At 40.7% G+C, this 20,688-nt stretch overlaps 1 protein-coding gene across 1 annotated transcript in view; it reads right to left on the bottom strand.

The window, feature by feature from the left end:
- Positions 1–17,734, bottom strand: part of LOC135985228 (aromatic-L-amino-acid decarboxylase-like) — a 43,208-nt gene extending 25,474 nt beyond the window's left edge. Inside the window, 4 exon segments of the mRNA XM_065628324.1 lie at positions 3,722–3,856; positions 9,859–9,978; positions 10,310–10,423; positions 17,519–17,734. Of these exon segments, the coding sequence (XP_065484396.1) occupies positions 3,722–3,856; positions 9,859–9,978; positions 10,310–10,423; positions 17,519–17,719 (570 nt within the window). The 5' untranslated portion in view covers positions 17,720–17,734.
- Positions 17,735–20,688: the final 2,954 nt, after the last annotated feature.

A 20,688-nucleotide genomic window follows, 5' to 3' on the forward strand; every position in this document is an offset into this window, starting at 1 on the left:
CATCACGGTATATTATACATGGAGATATTTTCTTACGTTACCATTTTTTTAGATTGTGGTTCAGTCATTCATGCATTTTGGTAGGCAATTAAGGATCATTCCCAATATGTTATTTGATTTATAACTCATCTTACTTGAACTGTCCTTAAATAATACTTTTTATAACATAAAGCAAGTGTCAGTAAATAAAAACAAAAATACCACTAATAAATTATTATGAAATTCTGAAGTACAATACTATAATACCTCTATTAACAATAAAAGGTACGTATAGCCACAAAATAATGTCCTTTAAAGCATGACTAAAAACAAACATAAAAGAGCTATTTTACCTTCTACCTTCTACGATTTAATTAATCATAATTAATTTGAAAGAGAAAAATTCCCCATGTTTTCATATCGTGACAATTCTCATTCATAATCTCTGTCCTACCCTTGTAGGTTCTTGCTAGTGCCGCCGAGAGCACTAATTCTATTCTAACTTAGCACAGAATCATGGAAAATATTAAGTCAAAACACAGGTTGAAGACCAGTTGAAGATAAAGTTTCTGCCTTTCAACTTTACATATCCCAGGAATGATGTGTTTTAAAGGCAAATGGACTACTAATCTGTATCTCAGCAGTGCCTTTTGTGAAAGTACTTTGGCAAACTAATTAGGCACCAGCTTGAGCAAATATAGAAGTCTAGACTTGAAATGGAACTAACTGCTTTTGAAGTGAAAAACAACGTGTGTACCACAGCAACATCAAACTTCCTTCAACTGTACAATGGAAAGAGGTATTTTATAACTGATTTATACAAGAATTATCAATAGTAAACTATAATATTACACCGAGGCTGTTAGCCAGTCAGAACCCCGGAATTCCTTCCTCAAGTCTCCAAAATTGTACTAAGGCTCTCTGGTAACTACAGCCATTCACAAGCTTAAGGTTAAAACTGCCAAGATGCTTTCGCATTAGAATGAATCTTTGGTGACTTGATGCTGCACGAAATTCCTGGTGCTCATCAAAATACTCAGGAACCTCCCACCACCCTTGAGAAGAGCAAGGAACCAAACAGAAATAATTGAAATGAGTGGGCAGCTGCTTCAGGTAGCCAAATAAACATGTCAGAAAAAGGATGATGAAGGAAATGGCGTGAGAAAATTTGAGAATATCAAAAAGCTACCCTGACTTCTGTCCTGGTCTGAAACAGTCAGGTGTCTCCTGTCAGGGGTAGCTAGATGCTGCTCTCAGCTCTGAGGTCTCATTTTGGCTGTCCCTTGCAAAAGAAGCCTCAGGCAGGATAGCCCGGGCACTAAAACCGATGGGGATCCTCTTCGGTTGAGGAAGAGGAAATGCCGAAGTAGTTATTGGGGAAAGCTTTGTTGCCAGTCCTGCTCTGTGTTCATTAACACACTGCAAAATCATTTCAATGGGATAACGATTTTCCCAAAATGCCAAGAAGTTTAAATGACCTCCCAAGATACATGAGATCAAAGTTCAGCTTTCTGCTCTGCGTCTCCCTACCAGCCAACTTTTTACCTCCCTCCTTGTGCATTCTTGCAGTGTTGTGCTCTGTCAGTGGTTTTCTCTCCCTGTGCTGGTTTGACTGAAAGCAAGTTAATTTTCTTCATGCAGTTAGAATCCTTTTCATAGCGAGCATGGTCGTTGTTTGAATTGAGTTTGAGAATAACAAGATAACACCCTGAGACACTTTCCAGTGTCTTTGAGTTGGAACAAAGAGAATGTAAGAGTTTACTGTTATCTTAGTTGTTATCTGCAAACCAAGGTCTCTGAGCTCTCTGCCCACAGGTTTGAAGCAGCTGGGAAAGGGGGCATAGATAGGGCAGACCTTGACTGACATCCAGATTGATCAATAGGAATATTCTGTGCCATTAGCGTCATGCTTCATACTTAACGAGAGTCAGATTTTCTGGCTAGGGAGACAGAGACCCGTTCCGGTTGTGCTCCGTTGTGACTGAGTTCCATTCAGGAGTTTTCCTTTAGCTTGGCCTTTTGCCACCCTGCTGTTTGGCAGAAGCCTCTGGGCCTTTTTGTCTTTTTCTGTCTTCCCCTAGGATCAGCTGTTCAGGACCAAGGTGCTCTCTTCTTGGGAGTGGCTGCCCAGCATGGGCGGAGTTCTTGAGGAATTGCACTGAGTATCTTTTATTTTATATTCTATTTTCCATTTTATATGTATAAGTAGTAGTAGTGACATATTAGTATTATTTTGTTATTTTATTAAACTGTGTTACTCCACCAGTTTCTCCCTTCCCTTTCGATTCTCTCATGTATTTGGGATGGGGAGTGGGGAGTGAGAGAGCAGATATCATGGTTAGATTTCTAGTGTAGGTTAAACCGCAACACTCCGGCAGAATGGCTTAGGCTTACTTCCGTTTGCGGATTACTGCTTATGAGTCACACAGGTTTGTTCTTAATGCAGGAGGACCAGTGAGCTCTGCAACAATCTGCTTCAAAAGGCCAGCAATATCTTAAGGCAAATCCTCCTGTAAACATAAAATTATCTGATCTTAAGTGGATAGGAAGGCCTGTCAGTCCTCATTTCAGGTCAGCCACTTACATGGGACAAAAACATGAAAAAAAAATAATAAAAGGCTTTGTGCATCACTGGGTCAGAGCCTGAGCTCTGGGACTCTCAGTCTGAGCAACACAGACCTTTAGGTCCCAAACAAAACAAAAAGGACAAATATCCTCTGTGCTTTTTAAAAACAGCTCTCTTTCCTCACATTTTCTTGTTGTGACTCTTCTCACTCTACAAGGGTAGCCCCTCTTCCCACCAGCAAAGGGCAAGTGCACTTTGGACTTGTTCTTCAGTGCTTTTTAACTTACATTTAGTATTAAATCAAGGTAAGCCTCAAACTTGGCCATTTTATTATGCAGAATCAGATATTACTTAAGCTAAACATCAAGGACTAAGGAAATTCCTTCTATCTCGTTGACATTTAGATAAGAAAATGTCACAGCTATTAAGAGAAGCAACATTGCTTGGCCCTTCAGTAGGATTAGGCAGTCAGAAAGGTAAAAGTAGCAGAACTCACAAAAATAAAATTTGCTTTCATTAACAGTAAAAGCCTCTCACGATCCTGGCCTGCTGAGAATTTACCCTAACGCAGTCTGCTAAATACCACTCACAGCCAGAAATCAAGGACTATATTTTCTATTTTCTTACAAGATAGCTTAATAGATAACATGGAGTTGTTAGGAGATGTTTTCTTTAAAAAATAGTGATGTTTTGGACTTCTTCAAGTACTGTGACCAATTTGCTTTATATTCATGCACTAGATTTGTCTGTGTGCGTGCACCTGCACCCATGCATGCATACAGGGGAAGAATGTATGTTTATTTGTTTGTACATGTATATGGGAGGAAAATAATGTGTGTGCACACAGACACACAAGCCTAGATGTAACAAAAGATGGTCTAGACTTACTCAACACAATTGAAATTAAAACCTTACTCAAGTATCTTTATTTACTTCAAATTAGCTCTTTTTATACAGAATCAATACTTCCATAATGCTGGCCTCTGGATATTTGTTCTTAGTATTATGGTAGAACACACAAGGTTCCAGCCTACTTATGATGTACAGTAAGATTGAAACAAGCAAAACCGAACAATTACCAACCCAAAGAGTTTATACTTAATTCACCTGCCTATTGAGATGGCTGAAATGGTTAAGTTTAGTCCCCATATCTCCGTGGTTTTGAGAGATACTCACCTGATCAGATGCATAGGACACCAGCCTGCCCATGATGTCAGCTTCTGTTAGCTCAGGCTTTTCTGACTGCACCCGTCTGATGGTTTTTGTCCTTGCAGCAAGCAGGGAAATCAGAGTGGCCTCGCTTGCACTTCCCTGTGAGACAAATTGAAGGACGGTTCAAAAGAAAGATATTCCAGAAGAAGAAAAGCAACATTTTCTTCTGTATAAACCTGCCAGGTTGTTAACAGAAACTGCATAGAAGAAACCATGAAATCTCATGTTTTTTAAGGATATATGTGACAGCAAGGGAAGAATGTCTGTTTGATCTTGGTCTCTTTCCTGATGCCTCTGTCTGCTCTCTTTAATCTCTATGCTTGTTCAGTTTAGGCAACAGCTTTGCAATCAGTGCTAGAAAGCTAAACTCACAGACTAAAACGTATGTGAAAAGGCTCTCAACACAGCAACTAATCATTCGTTAGCCAGTAACAATGGCAGAGTAACTGTTGATTTCTGTTACTCTGGATTTCCGCACAGTTAACTTACATCAGAATCTGACTGTCAACTCTCATTTCTGTAACCATTACCATTACTGCTAACCTGAAAATACATAAATCCTGTCAGCAATTACTAACCCAAGGATATGTAGATCAGTGGACAAGTTTCAGGTCAGTCTGCTCCTTTAACAAAGATAAGAGTGATTTGAAGATCAGAATCTGACTGTCAACTCTCATTTCTGTCAAGCAACATGCAAAATTATAACACTTATTTAATATTTAGGGTTACCCTGGGCAGGTCAATTATTGTGGCTAAAAGAGAAAAAAAAAAAACACTGAAAAGGCAAAAAAAGCTATGATCAAATATGGCTAACTGTATTTCAAAGTCTTAGTTATGTGTGTTTTCTTCAATAAAAACACACAGGTGAAATGAATAGTCACACACTCTTTCTAAATTGCACTTTGACTCACAAAATATGAGTTTAAATTGTGTCTAGGATGCTTTGTGACAAGAAAGAGGGAAATTTTTTCTATCAATTGATCTGTAAATTTCACAAGAGAATACAAGTTCCTGCAAATTCTTTTTATGGTTTTCCTCTAGAAAAGGCAGATGGAATATGCTCTAAGCTGCTCTTTTAAACTATAAGTAACAATTTGTAGACATGTGTTCATAAATTTCAATGGTTTTGGGTGTTCATATGCAAGATCGACTTCTTAGGTACTTTAAAGTTGAACAACTGTCATGTGAATCTCCCTCTGCCAGGCACATAACAGTGCAATGAATACAGTTGCTTATATTAATAAGTGTGTCTCAGAAATATCCCCAGCATCAACAAGCTAAATTTCATAGAATCATGTCCTGAGTTTGAAGGGACCCACAAGGATCATTGAGTCCAACTCCTGCCCCTACACAGGACAACCCCACAGTTCACACCATGTGTCTGAGGGCCTTGTCCAGTCTCTTCTTGAACACTGCCAGGCTTGGGGCCATGAAACCTCCCTGGGGAGCCTGTTCCAGTGCTCCACCACCCTCTGGGGGAAGAACCTCTTCCTAATGTCCAACCTAAACCTCCCCTCCTCCTGCCATTCCCTTGGGTACTGTCATTGGCCACCAAAGAGAAGATATCTGCTCCTACCCTTCCTCCTCCCCTTGTGAGGAAGCTGTAGACCACAATGAGGTCTCGCCTTAGTCTCCACTCTTTGCAGTGATGTTTCTTTTCCTGTACCAAAATGCTATCCTACCTCTGTTGAAAACCTGTGTATACTCACTAATTACAACAAACGTCTAAATATTTGGCAAGTGTCATTTCTCTCCCACGTGGGCCTGATCCTACAGATTTCATACATGAGAATGATCCCAGTGAAGTCATATTTTCTCCTAATACTGTAGTGAGTATTTATTTGTGAGTGAGTATAGTAGTGAGTATACTATTTATATGAGACAAAGCTGCCCTCTACACACATCAGCGTCTCAACAGTGAGTGAACTCAATGCAGCTGAAATTCAACAGCTTCATGAACAAAGTAATTAGGAAAAAGGACAGTCCCTAAACATTAAAAAAATGTATTGCTGTGACAAATGTATTTTATCTGCCTTTCCTGTGGTGTGGGATTTAAGGACTGTAGACCCCAGGGTCTGCATCAGAGCATAAAGACAAGCTAGAGACAGTTTTGTGCATTTTTTATAGCTCCTGCTGCTGCATACAGCATTATGGCAACTGAGGCAAATGGTAGAGGTGCAGAATGGTACAGAAAAACAAATACCCCTCTTGGGTCAAGTAAGGTAGAACTTCCTCGTGGAGGCAAGGGGTGAAAGAAATTCTGTCCATTAGCTACAGAAAAGATAATTTGGCAGTCTACCATTTTAATCTTATTCTGCATATGGTCTGTAGCCAGATACTTAGAATACTCATCAGAATATTGAGAAGTCATGCCTGGCTGTAGTTCTCGAAACTCATGATGCAAGAGTATATGCAGAGAATTATATTCATCTTACACATAAAGAACTTCCAAGATCTGATTCATCTTACTGTATCTATCTAAAAAGTTAAATATCTGAGATAAAATAATTGTTTAGGGTCCCTTGGCATTCAGTGCAGAGAGATAAGCATATCCAAAAAGCAATAATTCCATCTATTTTGAGCGAATATTCTGGACTGAGATAAATAGTTCTTCTAAATGTACCTTCTTGTATGTTCAACTTTAGCTGACAAAATGTGAGAGGAATCTCACGTATTGTAAGTTTCCTGAAGAGAAACTTCTGTCATCATGTCCATGTTAGTAAAACTATTTCTGCCATGCTCAGCACAATATTATCTAAGTAACAGTGAAAAAAATTACCTGTGCTTCCTGACAGTCCTGTGACTAGAATATAATGACTCAGGTCCTGGGTGTCCAGCAAGTGTGAGGAATGTTTTACAGCAAAGAACATCTCCTCTCTTCTGAGAAGCTGGGATTTTTTTCCTGCTTTGTTTTGTTTTGTTTTCCAAGCAGTATATAATCTTCTAAAGAACCCTGCATAATCAGAAGACCTGCATAATGGCCATATATTCTCAGACAATGTTGCCTGAAATAATCCGCTTTCCAGCAGTTCAGCACCTGGCAATACTTTTCATTTGTGCAAACCACTGGAACTTATTGTGATGTTCAAACAGGTTTTCAGGTAAATTGTATGTCCTCGTAATGAAGTTGGGCAACATTAAGCCTGTGTGCAAGACCTAAATCCATCTTGTGTTGGGCAAATCACTCAAAACCACCTTTTAAACCTGTTCTTTTCACATGAAAGATTACTCTAGCACCTTTGCATTTAACATGTGAGAAACAACACTCATTAATACTTTCATTACAGTATATCTTTAAGAGAATATATAAAATCTTTCAATGATATATGGAGAAAATGGAGTTTCCCTTCCCTTCCCTTCTCTTTCCTTCCCTTCCCTTCCCTTCCTCTCTTCTCTTTTCATGATAAGGCCCCGTAGAACTGTAAGACTAATTAATACTTTTCTTAAAATATATCTTTAAGGGGACAGCTAAAAGTCTTTCAAAGATATGTGGAGAAAATGTCTTTTTTTCTTCTTTGTGGGCTTTTGTTGTTGTGGGGATTTTTGTTGTTGTTTAATGATAAGGCCCTGTAAAACTGTTAGTGTCTTTCCAGGACATGTAAGGAGTATGCATATTGAAGCAATGCATGCAAATAGATAAAACAAAATGGCTGTAGGAAATTACAAAGGTTAAGGCATTAATTTGAGATCTAGAAATTTAAGCTCCTTCTATTCTGGAGACTGCCTGTCTGGGTGGGTAAATGACCTAGAACAGCCTCAGCCTTCTGAGGAGAGCCACAAGATGTCCTGGCATCCTGGCTGTTCATCCAGGCTGGTGCACAGTTCATGTATGCGACAGTTCTTGTAGGAATTTCCTTACACAGAAAGAAGGATGAACGGGAAAGGGCCCGTTGCCTCCTGATCCAGAGCTGGGACACAACCTAAAGGCTACTAGGCTATCTGACAAGAAAGACGTATCAGCAGTGGTTTTTGCCAGGCCCAAGATAGGCTGAATCTCAGTTTGTTTCACCCTTAAAATACCTTTTCTTTGCAGAGCAAGAAAACTCTTTAAAATTTGAAGGAGGTACACTTTTCAGCAGTCTGTCTAGAATGAACAGCAGGATACAAGCTTCAGGAAGAAAGTTGCTTTCTCACTTATTTTTAAAAGCTGTTTTTTCTCCTCTTGAATGCTGTATTCTACATTAGGTGAAGGATGATGATACCTTTCCTTTTACCGCAAGCAAACAAAGGTTGCCATGGCAAGCAGGCTCAAGAAGTGGAAGAAAGAGCAGCAAGAGCTGATGTTCATGTCCACCAGCGCTCTGAACTGAAATTTTCTTTCATCTTTTGCCACTTTCAAGTGTCATCCTGCACGCAACAACAAAGTGCTTCATATTGACATAGGCTTTCAAATGTAATTAAGAGCCAATTTTCACAGGCTCGGTTTTACCCGATACCACCATAATTACGTGGTATTTACCAAGGGAATGACTGGCACTTTCACATGCTCATGTTGTCTTTGCATCACGCTCTCTTATTGGTGTTGTTATTGTTTCAAGAGCAAGACAAGACAATCTGCAGCACAAATGACTTCATTGTAAGCAGGAACACAGAGCCCACTTTCGATTCTTGAAACTGACTGGTTTCTGATGAAAATTATGGGCAATCCAGCATTGTCAGCCTGGAAGGGCAATATTTCCTGCTGATAACCATCGGGCATAATTGCTTGCTTTCGCTGATACAAAAGAAATACTGTGGAGATGCATGACAAAAGCTTGATTTCTTGAGTATAACCCTGTCCCTAGTAATTGTAATGAAAAATATGCTAACAGAGCAAGCCGATGAGTAAAGAGTTATTTTGGAAATACACTGGCGTAGGTGCAGTTCCACCTGGGAGGATCAGAGCAGTTGGGTTAAATTCATGCTTGCCTGGGAAGATGTTGGGAAGAATTCACTGGAATATGCTGTAGGCATTCACAGCTGAGATCAAAGATAGGAACCCCCACTTCTAGCATGTAATTCAGATGCATTTTAGAAGCCTGTCTTAGGATAAAATGGATTGTGCCTTGGCCTCCCACGACCGACCTCCAGAGATTACCAAAGGAGCACAGAACAATTGCTTAAAATTCAGCCTTTTTCACAGTAAAGATCCATTTTAGTTAGATTAAAAGCTGTGGCCAGAGTCTGTAGAAAGGCCATGTGCTATTGGAGCCATGGTTGATAAACAACATAGCTTTTTTATGCACGCAAGTTTGCCCATTGATGATATATTCATTATCCTACAGATCCTCTGTTCAGTCATTGTAGGCTTTCATTAAGCACTGAACATCAAAGTCTGAGCATTGTGTTCTATTTCAGATACTCCATCATAGTCAGAAAATTGTATTATCTACTGATAGAACTGTTTGGGTTCAAATTTTAAACAGCCCTTCATTTTATTTTAATAGTCCAGTATTTCATTTTGTTATAGAAGGAAAACTTCTTAAAATAATTTCAACTTCTTTGACAAAGATTGATGGACTTTCTATCACATTCTCTTATTTCTACTAATAGAAGATTCTCTCCTATGTTCTTATCCATTGCTTGATCTCTGACACATTTTTCTAAGAAAAGGAAGTCTGTTTTGGAAACTGACTGAAGTAAACAACTGAACATGTCTAAGGTGGCTTCATGGAAGCTTTTGTAACCAGTATTCTGGATCCCGTACTCAAAATCCTCAGATATATTTCTAGCTGAGAAGCTTTTATTTGTTTTCAGCCATGAAACATTGCTGCACATTGTTGGTAAATATGAGTTCACTTGTTTAACAAATGAAAGTTTTCATCCTACATGACTTTTCAACATTATGATTTTAATTTTAAGCCCAAATTGTGCTGTTAATTTGGGCTACTAACAATTCTTCACAAAGAATAGTGTTTCATAATTCAGCTGCTCTGAAAAGAAAACCATTACTTTCATCAATGATCCTGTCTACCTATGAATACTCTCGCAGAGCATCAGTCTTTATGAAAATCTGAAAGGAACCCATGTGGCACAAAAAATACACCTTTCCTCTACTAGTGTCTTGGTATTAAGGTTTTACAAACTCATCCTGTATTGTTTTTTTCACTTCCCCCCCTTACCTGAATGACTCCTCCACCTTGGCCACCCTTCTCAGATAAAAATTCTTCAGGCAAACTAATCATCTTCCCTAGCCAATCCATCATGACAGTCTCCAGCTCTGTGCAAGCTGGACTTGCAGCCTGTGTTGAAAAACAGAACAGAAGGAAGTAACACCACAGGGTAACAGGCAACACTCGTACTACTTAATGAATTACCAGTAAGTTTGAAGTACTACCACTACTTATAAATGCTTTTGATTTCTCAAGGGCAAAACTTCTAGGAGGAAACAGCTTTTTATTACTGGAGTCCTTCATGGTGTCTATGTGAAAACACTTATTTAGTCAAGGAAATTTACCTATAAAAATAGTCCTGTGACTTCACTGCTATTTATCAATAATTTCATTGAAGAATGTTACTGAAATGCTTAAAATCACCATTACCACAAAGCAATACATGCCCCAGTAAACTTACCCAAGAGAAGCCCATACATCCTATTCCACCAGGCAACATATCTGCAAGAAGAGCTGGGAAGGAAGAGACTACAGGGAAGTAGGCAAAAAAGTACGAACTGTTCCAGTGAGTCACCTGTATTAAGGGAAAAAGAGTAATTTTTAACTAATACAGGAAGCAGAAACAAATTATCACAAAACTGGAAAAGATTAGAGGTTGGGTCTGGTCAAGAGTTCTCTACTGTTCTATCCTGGCTGTAACAGAAGATACAATTTTTTAGAAAAGCTTGCCTTGTTTATTCTCAGTTTTTTATCTATATTACACAAATCAGAAGCAAATTAGTTCTTGCCCCCACTTCCCCACAGTGCCAAAATCAGAGTTCTCCAGTTGTCTGCCTAGAAGACAAGAATTGCACAGGCAGTGGCAGCGTGAGTTTCTGTGCAGGGCACTGTTTTTGAGACTCTGCTTTCAGGGACTCTGGTATTTTGTTCTTTCATTTCTGTCAGAAGACTGACTTAGCAAGGGTGTCTTCAGTGCAGCAGAGGTCCGCAGAACTCTCTTGCCTGACATTCTGGAGTTATTTGCTAAAATTCAGGCACTGAGTCTGGCCAAATCAGCCTCTACAAGACAGCACTCCAGGAACACCTTATTGCAGCCTTTTGGTACTTAAAAGGGGCCTATAAGAAAGACGGGGACAGACTTTTTAGCAGGTCTTGATGCAATAAGACAAGGAGTAATCATTTTAAACTAAAGGAGGGGAGATTCAGGCTAGACATGAGGAAGACATTTTTCACAATGAGGGTGGTGAAACAATGGAACAGGTTGCCCAGGGACATGGTAGATGCCCCATCCCTGGAAACATTCAAGGCCAGGCTGGATGGGGCTCTGAGCAACCTGATCTAGTGGAGGATTCCCCTGCTCATTGTAGGGGGGTTGGACTAAATGACCTTTGAAGGTCCCTTCCAACCCAAACTATTCAATGATTCTATAATTCTACGATTCTATGACATGCTCCATGCTAAAGGGAAACTCTTAACTCTGGTGTACACAATGAATCAGATATCACTTTCTCTGCTGTTATATATCATCTACAATATTTTGGATTTCTCTGTTTCATATGAAACCAGCTCCTATCCAGTACAATTTTCCACTGTCTAAACTAGCCCTGTACCTGGTATGTTCAAGATTTCAAATTAAACAGTAAACAGCTCCAAACCTACTCAAATCAGGTATCCGAAGACAAGACACTGTGAACATTTTAGCTGTAGTTCTTATAACTGGCCAGGATCTCTTTCTTTGCTGCAACAAAGTTTTAGAGAAATTGTGTAGACTTTCACTGACATCCATAATGAGCCAGACCTGCCACTGTTCATCTCTCCAGCTCTAATCCTCTGTGATCTGTAAGGCTTGTGACATTCATCTTGGGTTAATCAAGTTAAACTGCCTACTTCCTGGGAGCCATTTGTTTGATGAAACACAGCAGATTCCAGTTGCACCACTCACACAAAGCAGAAAAGCCAAAAGCCCTAGGGCAAGTGGAGCTGCAGTTCCTTCTTCCTTCTGCCTCCTCTTCGCCTCTGCTTGAAGCAGCTGTAAAATTAATTTATTTTGCCATGTTGGAACAGACACAGTCAAATATTGCAAAGAATATGACATGATTAATGCTTGTTTTTTCAACCCTCTGCTGACAAAGAGTGGTAAACAAGTGTCTTGGGGTCAGTAATTACCACTCTAATGCTACTCAGAGACGTTTTATTTCCCAGATTTCTTCTAAGGATGTCTGTCTTTCTGTGCCTTGCTTAGTCTAAGCAAGAGTCTATCACATGCTGAGGACAGGCACTTCAGCTGAAAGGTCACAGATTAATGGATCCAATGTGAGGAAAATTAACATCTTCAGTACTGATATTTGCAATTACAACTAAACTTGGTCAACTACAGAATAGGTTCAGTGTCCTGGTAGCAGATGGGCTGGAAGCCCTGCTGTGTCTAGTGAAACACTCAAGCAACCTGAGTGTTGATTCTGGTGTTGACAACAGGGATCTGGGTTTTAAGACCAGTGGGGCCCTCTTTGAGGGTCATCTCCTAGGAAGAGACAGGATCCCCTGAACAATTGGGACAAAGTATATTTGTAGACAGGCTGACTAACCTGTTAAGGACAGCTTTAAACTAGGAATGATGTGAGAAGGAGATGAAAACCAACAGTCAAGACAGGAAGGTGGACTGAGTTGGTAAGCAAAGGGTGAAGGGTAATGTGGACAAGAAAGATCTTGAAAACAAGATAGGGCTAAAGCAGACCCACCCCAGGTGTATGCACATAAATAAGGAAGTGCTGAGAGGACAGCATTATAGAGGGAAGCTCTCATATCTTTTCCAGGAAATCAGCACAAGTGGGTGCCTCTCTGAAGCACCTGTATGCTACTGCATGACACACAGAACAAACGGGAGGAACCAGAAGGCTGTGTGTGGCTACAAGGCTGGGATCTCACTGGGATCACAGAGATGTGGTGGGATAGCTCGCATGACTGAAGTGCTGCAGTAGATGAGGACAGGCTTTTTAGGATGGACAGGCCAGGAAGGTGAGACAGGGAAGTGGTTGTTCGTGCAAGAGAGCTGCAGGAATGCAAGGAGCTCTGCTTGGGATGAACAGTGAGCCAGTCAAGAGCTTATGGGTCAGGTCTGGTGGAGATTTCAAGATGGGCAACATTTGGATGGATGTCTGCTACAGACCACCTGATCAGGAAGAAGTACATGAGTACAGCATTCAGAGAGCTGGAAATAACCTCATGTTCAGAGGTTGTAGTCCTCACAGGGGACTCCAACCAAGATGATATCTGCTGGACAGGCAAAGCAGCAGGCCACAGCCAGTCCAGGAGGTTTCTGGAGTGCATTGCTGATGATTACCTGACACAGGTGATGGAGGAACTGATGAGGAGAGACATGCTATGATTCCAGACAATTGCAAACAAGAAAGAGCTGGTCAGGGTTGTGAAAGTCACAGGTAGCCTTGACTGCAGTGACCATGAGATGGTGGAGTTCAGGATCAGAAGAGCAGGAACAAAGGCACAAAGCAAGATCATAACTCTGGGCTTCAGGAGAGCAACTTTGGCCTATTATGGGACCTGCTTGGAAGAATTCCATGGGAGACAGACATGGAGAGAAGAGTGGTCCAGGAGAGCTGGTTGATCTTCAAGGATCACTCCCTCCAAGTTCAAAAATGGTCTACCCCACAAGCAGGAAGTCAAGCAAGAGTGGCAGGAGGCCTTTAGAGATGAACAAATAGTTCCTGGCAATGTTCAAATATAAAAAGGAAGCAGAGAAGAAAAGCAAGGAGGATCATCTACAAGAAGGGCCTGAAGGAAGATCTGAGGAACTACAGGCCTGTCAGTCTAATCTTGATGCTGGGGAAGGTCATGGAGCAGATCATCCTGAGTGCCATCACACAGCACATGCAAGAAAACCAAGAGATCAGGCCCTGTCAACATGGGTTTATGACAGGCAGGTCCTGCCTGACCAACCTGGTCTCCTTCTATGAAAAGGTGACCCGTCTGGAAGATGAGGGAAAAGCTGCGGTTGTTGTCTACCTAGACTTTAGTAAAGCCTTTCACACTGTATCCCACAGCATTCTCCTGGAGAAGCTGGCACCTCATGGCCTGGATGGGTGTACTTTGCGATGGGTAAAGAATGGGCTGGATGACCTAGCACAAAGAGTTGTGGTGAACGGAGCCAAATCCAGTTGGTGGCCGATCACGAGTGGTGTTCCCCAGGGGGCCAGTTGGGCCATTGGGGCCAGTTCTGTTTAATATCTCTATCGATGATCTCGATGAGTGCACCCTTAGTAAGTTTGCAGATGACACCAAATTGGGTGGGAGTGTTGATCTGCTGGAGAGAAGGAAGGCTATACAGAGGGATCTGGACCAGCTGGATCATTGGGCTGAGGCCAGTTGTATGAGGTTTAACAAGGCCAAGTGCCAGGTTCTGCACCTGGGTCACAACAAACCTGTGCAATGCTACAGGCTCGGGGAAGAGTGGCTGGAAAGTTGCCTGGTGGAAAAAGATATGGAGTGTTGGTCAACAGCCATCTGATTATGAGCCAGCAGTGTGCCCATGTGGCCAAAAAGGCCAGCAGGACTAGAGAAGTGATCATGCCACTGTACTTAGTGCTGGTGAGACCCCACCTTGAGTACTGTGTTCAGTTTTGGGCCCCTCATCATAAGGAGGACATTGAGGTGCTGGAGAGACTGCAGAGGAGGGCGATGAAGCTGGTGGTGGGCCTGGAGCATAAGTCTGACAAGGAGCAGCTGAGGGAATTGGGGCTGTTTAGCCTGGAGAAAAGCAGGGTCAGGGGAGACCTTATCACCCTCTACAACTACCTGAAAGGAGGTTGTAGCATGGAGGGTGTTGGTCTCTTCTCCCAAGTAGCAAGTGACAGGATGTGAGGAAATGGCCTCAAGTTGTGCCATGGGAGGTTTAGATTGGATATTAGGAAAAAAATCTTCACAGAAAGGGTTGTCAGGCATTGAAACAGGCTGCTCAGGGAAGTGGTAGAGTCACCATCCCTGGCAGTGTTTAAAAGACATATAGATGAGGTTATTAGGGACATGGTTTAGTGCTAGAGTTAGGTTATGGTTGGACTCAATGATCTTAGGCGTCTCTTCCAATCAAAATGATTCTATAATTCTATGATTGTGTGATTCTATGATTCTATGATTCTATTGTACGTGACTGAGAAAAGGAGGGCTATAAAGACACTGTCTGAGTATGGACAGGATTAGGAAAGCCAAAGCCATCTGGAGTTGATGAGGGATGTGAAAGACAACAAGAAAGGCTCCTGCAGGTTCATCATCATTAAAAGGAAAGTAGGGTAAATGTAGGTCTGCTGCCAAATGGGCTTGGAGACTTGGTGAAAAAGGACAGAGGGAAGGCTGAGGCTCTCAATGCCTTTTTCACCTCAGCCTTTACAGATAAATTAGCCTTCAGGAATCCAGGGCTCCTGAGATGCATGGCAAAGCCTTGAGCAAAGAAGACCTCACCTGGAGGAGGATCAGGTTAGGAAACATTTAAATAATCTGGACATATATGTGTCCATGGAGCATAATGGGATGCACCCACAAGCACTGCAGGAGCTGGACAGTGTCACTGAAATGACTCTCAAATTTATCTTTGAAAGGTTATGGCAACTGAGGAATGTTCCTGAGCACTGGAAAACAAACAAACACAAACAAAACAAAACCAAAACCCCACAAACAAACAAAACCAACCAAACACACACACACAAAAGCACAACAAATGTCACTTTCTTCAAGAAGGGCTGGAAGGAGGATCTGGGAAACTACAGACCTTACCCCAATCCCAGGGACGACAATCGAACCTTGAAGATATTTCCAAACATATGAAGGACAAGGAGGTGATTTGGGCTAGTCAGCAAAGTTTCATGAAGAGGAAATGATACCTAAGCAGCCTGACGGCATGCTACAAGATGACTGGCTTGGTGGATAAGAGGAGAGCCCAGGGTATTTTTAAGACTTTCAGTACTGTCTCCCATAACATCCTTACTGACACACTGATGAAATATGGACTAGATAAGTGGACAGGGTATTGAAAACTGTCTAAACCCCCAGAGTCATAGGGTTGTGATAACTGGCATGAAGTCCAGCTGGAGGCCAGTGGTGTACCCCAGGAATCAATACCATGGCGTATCTTAATGTGTACAAACACCTCATGGGAGGCTGCAACGAAGATGGAGCCAGATTCTTTTCAGTGGTATCCGGTGACAAGACAAGAAGAAATGTATACAAATTGAAATACAGAAAATCCCACTTAAACATAAGAAAAAGCTTTTTTTTTTTTTTTTTACTGTAAAGGTGGGCAAAGTTTGGAACAGGAAAACAGAGAGATTGTGAAGACTTCGTCCTTGGAGACGTTCAACACCCAATTCAACATGGTCCTGAGCAACTTGCTGTAACTGATTCTGCTCTGAGCTGTGGGGGTGGACTAAATAATCTCTACATATGCCATCTAAGCTCTACTAAGCTATGACCTTCTGATTTTGTGCTCATGTGAGTCTTCAATATTTAGTAGAAACAACACAGGGATTTATGTCCTTGTGCTCTTTGTGTCACAAACACTAACATTTCACAACAGAGCAAACGTTTGGATAGAACATTTGTTCTTCAGATTATATCAATTTGTGAAAGTAAATTTCTTTGCAGAACAGGCAAATATAAAGGAAAAAACAATTTAGTTGAAAGGGAACATCATATGTTGATGACTTAATTGGAATTGAATGTCTCACTTTCTATATGCAGATGATTCATCTCTTATTTTTTAATATGTTATTATTTTATTGAATGTTATCAAGTGTTCAAAGCAAAGTGTTTTCTGTTCTACCTCACAAAAAAAGAAAAAAAATGGTCAGTATTTTTCTTCAATGAAAAAGGAAAGGCAATCGTATCTGGGAGCAGCAATGCAAGTATTTGCGTGTGTTAGACATAATTCATTCATCTAGTCTACATTGTTTTAATTCTCCAAAGGAGAGATTCCTCATTAACGTTTACTAATAATCCAGTCCTCTTCAGGCTGTTTACAGGCATTAGGATACAAGCATATATTTAAAATAAAGAAAGCATACCATGAGTAGAAAACGAAGAAAGATTCAGAAATGGATACATGCCAGACACCTTTTTTGCATTGTCTTTCCAACACTGTCTATCCAAGGACTAATCTTTGGTAGTGGCTGTCTGCCTTAAAAGGTACTAGAAGAAGTTGCCATTTAGGAGAGTAAGTCAACAGAACAGAATTGGGAAAAATCCTTCCTAGTCAACTCTGTAATAAAAAGAAGTCTCCAAAGAGAATTTTAACATTTAAAGATCAGCTTGAAGGAACACTTCAGGCAGACAAGACTAATACAAATCCCATTCTATAAAATATTTACTGTGCTTTTCAAGTCACAAAAAAATGACATGAAACTGAAAGTTATGAAGCTTTGCCTTAACTTTTGCATGAAGCAAAAGAATGATTTGATAATTTCTATCAAGAACAGAAAATATTAGCTCTGTAAAGTGTTAGATCATATTTAATTATGGATGTAAAGCAGACTCCTGCCTTTGCAAAGCTGGTCAGTGTGGGCACTTAGGTTCATAAGGTCCACAGCCTTCAATCTACACTTTCCTTAAAGTCTTTGAACACCTAAATGCAGTGTTGAACATTGCACTACAGATCCATTTTTCTTACCCCTGGCATAATGATCTTCTCAATGTCTTTAAAGACATCCTCAAAGCTCTCAGGATCCTGGGGTGCGCAGTCTGGAATGAGGGGCCTTAGATACCCTGGTTCCACATCTGGGAAGACCTGTCTTTTATCTATCTTGTCCAGGTAATCTGCAATATAGTCCACCATCTCCTTCCCTCTCTTGCGGAACTCTGCAGCATCCATGGGTGTCCGAGTATAGGAATTATTATCAGAAAAACCCTGAAAAAAAATATCACTTTTGAAAGAAAATAATAATGGGTTTAAACTTGTTGTTCAGATATTTTATAAAATAACTCATATGGCCTTTTTGAAAAGACCATATGCTCCTTTATTGCTGCATGTAAGGCCAATGCCCATGCAGTGTTGCATTCTGCTCCACTCCAGTATGAGCTGGACATGGTACAGAAGTCACACGGTTAAATCTTTGATGTCTGGGTCCCGATGTAGATTAGATGATTACAGATAGACTGAATCTTTAGCACAGAAGAGCAGTAGAGGCACATTGGTGAAGATTCAGAAATCATGGATTTAATCCCTACTGCTGCTGGTTGACACAAGGACGTGGCACCATTATGTGGCACATAATCAGCTCCCTCCTGCCTTACAAAGAAGAGGTCTAAGGAAATAGCAACCTCTGTGTCTCTATTAGAATCAATAAAAACAAGCTGTAATAATCAGAGTTATCACAGTGATCCACTGTGCTGTCCTGTCATTTTATCTCCTTCTTGCCTCCTGTCTTGCCTCACGATTTAGCTTCTTTACTCTTTTTCTGTAAATGCACATGCTGCACCATTTATAAAACTTTATTTCTTCTTATCCACTTAGAGTTGATCTGTACTGAATTCTGCAGGAGGATGTGAAGAAGCTTTGTCTGGGCCTGTCCCCGTTTCCAAGAAGTTGGGCTGGAGCTCTAGGTGTCCTTCGAGCTCAGCGAGAATGTCTGAGCACATCCAAGTGATGTTTGGCTCGGCTGACATGAGCTGGAGTTTGCCTGAAAAGTGCTTTGCAAACTTAAATCCATATTGCTGGGGTGCCTGTTCCTGCCATCCTGGCCCTCCCAGCTTTTTTAATGTATGTGCCTTTGAATTTGGAGTAGTCAGTGAATACAAGGTTGAGGCCACAGTGACTGAAAAGCATCCAAGAATCTTTATACACTCCGATCGAGTGAGTGATACTGTTCCTGCGGATCTAATAAGAAAATTGACAAGTGAAACAAGGATTCTCACTGCTGGTGTAAAGAATTACTATGCTTAGTTCATGTACCTTCAGATCTTCACTTTGAGCACAATGCGAATATTATGTTATTAAGAGACAATTTCTTAGATATCAGTTTTGTGCTAAGGATTCCTAACTGAGGACATAATTTTGAGAAAAAAAAAAAAGACTCTTCTAGGCTTGATTAAGTTAGTACTGCCACATGACCAAAGAAAGACATCATTGATAAACACCACCCTAGAGACATTGCTCCTGTTACAAACAGAAATAGAGACTCTGGGATTTGTGTGGAGCAGCTGCAGCTGCTATTTAAGAAGGGAGGGTGCTGCTGTAGGTCAGGAACCACCGGGAAAGCAGGAACGTGCACAGGAGGGACTTCTAGACCCCCAGAGAAAAGCTCTTCTTGTTGCTCTTCTATCAGATTTATATTACTCTACTTCACCATGATGTTTATTTGGCACTCTCTATGTCTTTCTGAAAGGAGAATTAGAGCCTTTCTCTGATCTTGCTGCTAAGTTGCTGGAAACACATTACCAGGAGTCATTATGGTCCTCAGAGTGTTCTGGTGGGCAGCGTTGTGTGTCATCTCCCCTTTGAAAGACTGTGTTTAAGCAAACAGATATGTTGATTTTAGTAAACCTCTAATGAACTTTCAGTTCAGTTTCATCCAGTGAAATACATATATCTGCTTCAATCTGAAGCACAATATTTCTTTCTTCTTTCCCCCAAAGACAACACCGAGAAATTAAAATTTATCTAAACATCTATTTTTCTGTAGTCACACATGTTCTTTCCTAAAAGTCCTTGCCTGAAAATTCCTTACCTACCGCAACACAAATCTCACTGGACACTGTGAAGCCATTCTCCTTGCAGGAACACAGCGGTCACCTAAATTTTCCTTTTCACCTCCCATTTTATATCTGTTCTTCTGTGAGTGACAAGACCCACTTACACTCACGTCCCTACTTGTATTCTCTTCCTCAGCTGCTCATTATAGATCTCATCTGCTTGGAAGTATTACTTGCTGTGGAAGCTGCATCCGTTAGACCAAATATCTGACAATTCTAACATTTAGCAGTTGGTCCTATGAAAATGCAAATTACTTCACCTCTTTACTAGTACAGAATATTTCTCTCTTCTACCTCTCACATGCATATTCAGCACACATACAATGCAGCAACACAATGCATAGAAGTACCCTCTATGCCAGTATAGCTTAAAAATACAGAATGTGATTTTCTAAGAATATATCTCAGTCGCCTCAGCTGTTAGGGTCTAAAATGAAAACACTTTTTGAGAGCATCCATGTCTTCTGAAGGGCTGAGTGTTAGAATCTGTGTGTACTCAAAATATCCACTTAACTTGAAGGGACTTAAACTGCAAAATACTGCAGGCTGAGATTCCAAAACTAAATGGAAATTTCAGAGAAACTGAGCCTCTCTCTAAAGTACCTAATAGTGGTCTGTTTTCATAAAGGCCCGTAAAGAGGCTCAATGCTGTCAGGGATCCCACACCTCCCAGGATGAATTTCATTATATTCAACATTTGCCAGATGAACCCCAAGTGAGAAGAGCACAGCTTCTCAGGAGGCATCCTGCCTCATTATCAACCTCTACCCCTTTGTAAGCACATTCTGTATCCAAATTCATCAAATTCATCACTCTGATTGATAAAATCAAATTTTATCAAACATATATTATGTCTGAGTGCTTTTGTTCCCAGCAAGAATCAATAGATATTGTCACCACTGCATACCTCTTCAAATCAAGTCCTACTTTACTGGAGAAGATTGAGTTTCGCTCTTAACTTCAGGTAAAAAGAAGAATAACCATGTTAAACTTTATATGATATCAGTGTATTTTTCTGATTTTTATTGTCATTCATCTATAAACTCTTTGCTCTATAATTTTGCTGGAATTTGTCACAGGACAAGGACA

This window comes from Caloenas nicobarica, chromosome 2, assembly GCF_036013445.1.
Source record: "Caloenas nicobarica isolate bCalNic1 chromosome 2, bCalNic1.hap1, whole genome shotgun sequence".
Classification (NCBI taxonomy): domain Eukaryota; kingdom Metazoa; phylum Chordata; class Aves; order Columbiformes; family Columbidae; genus Caloenas; species Caloenas nicobarica.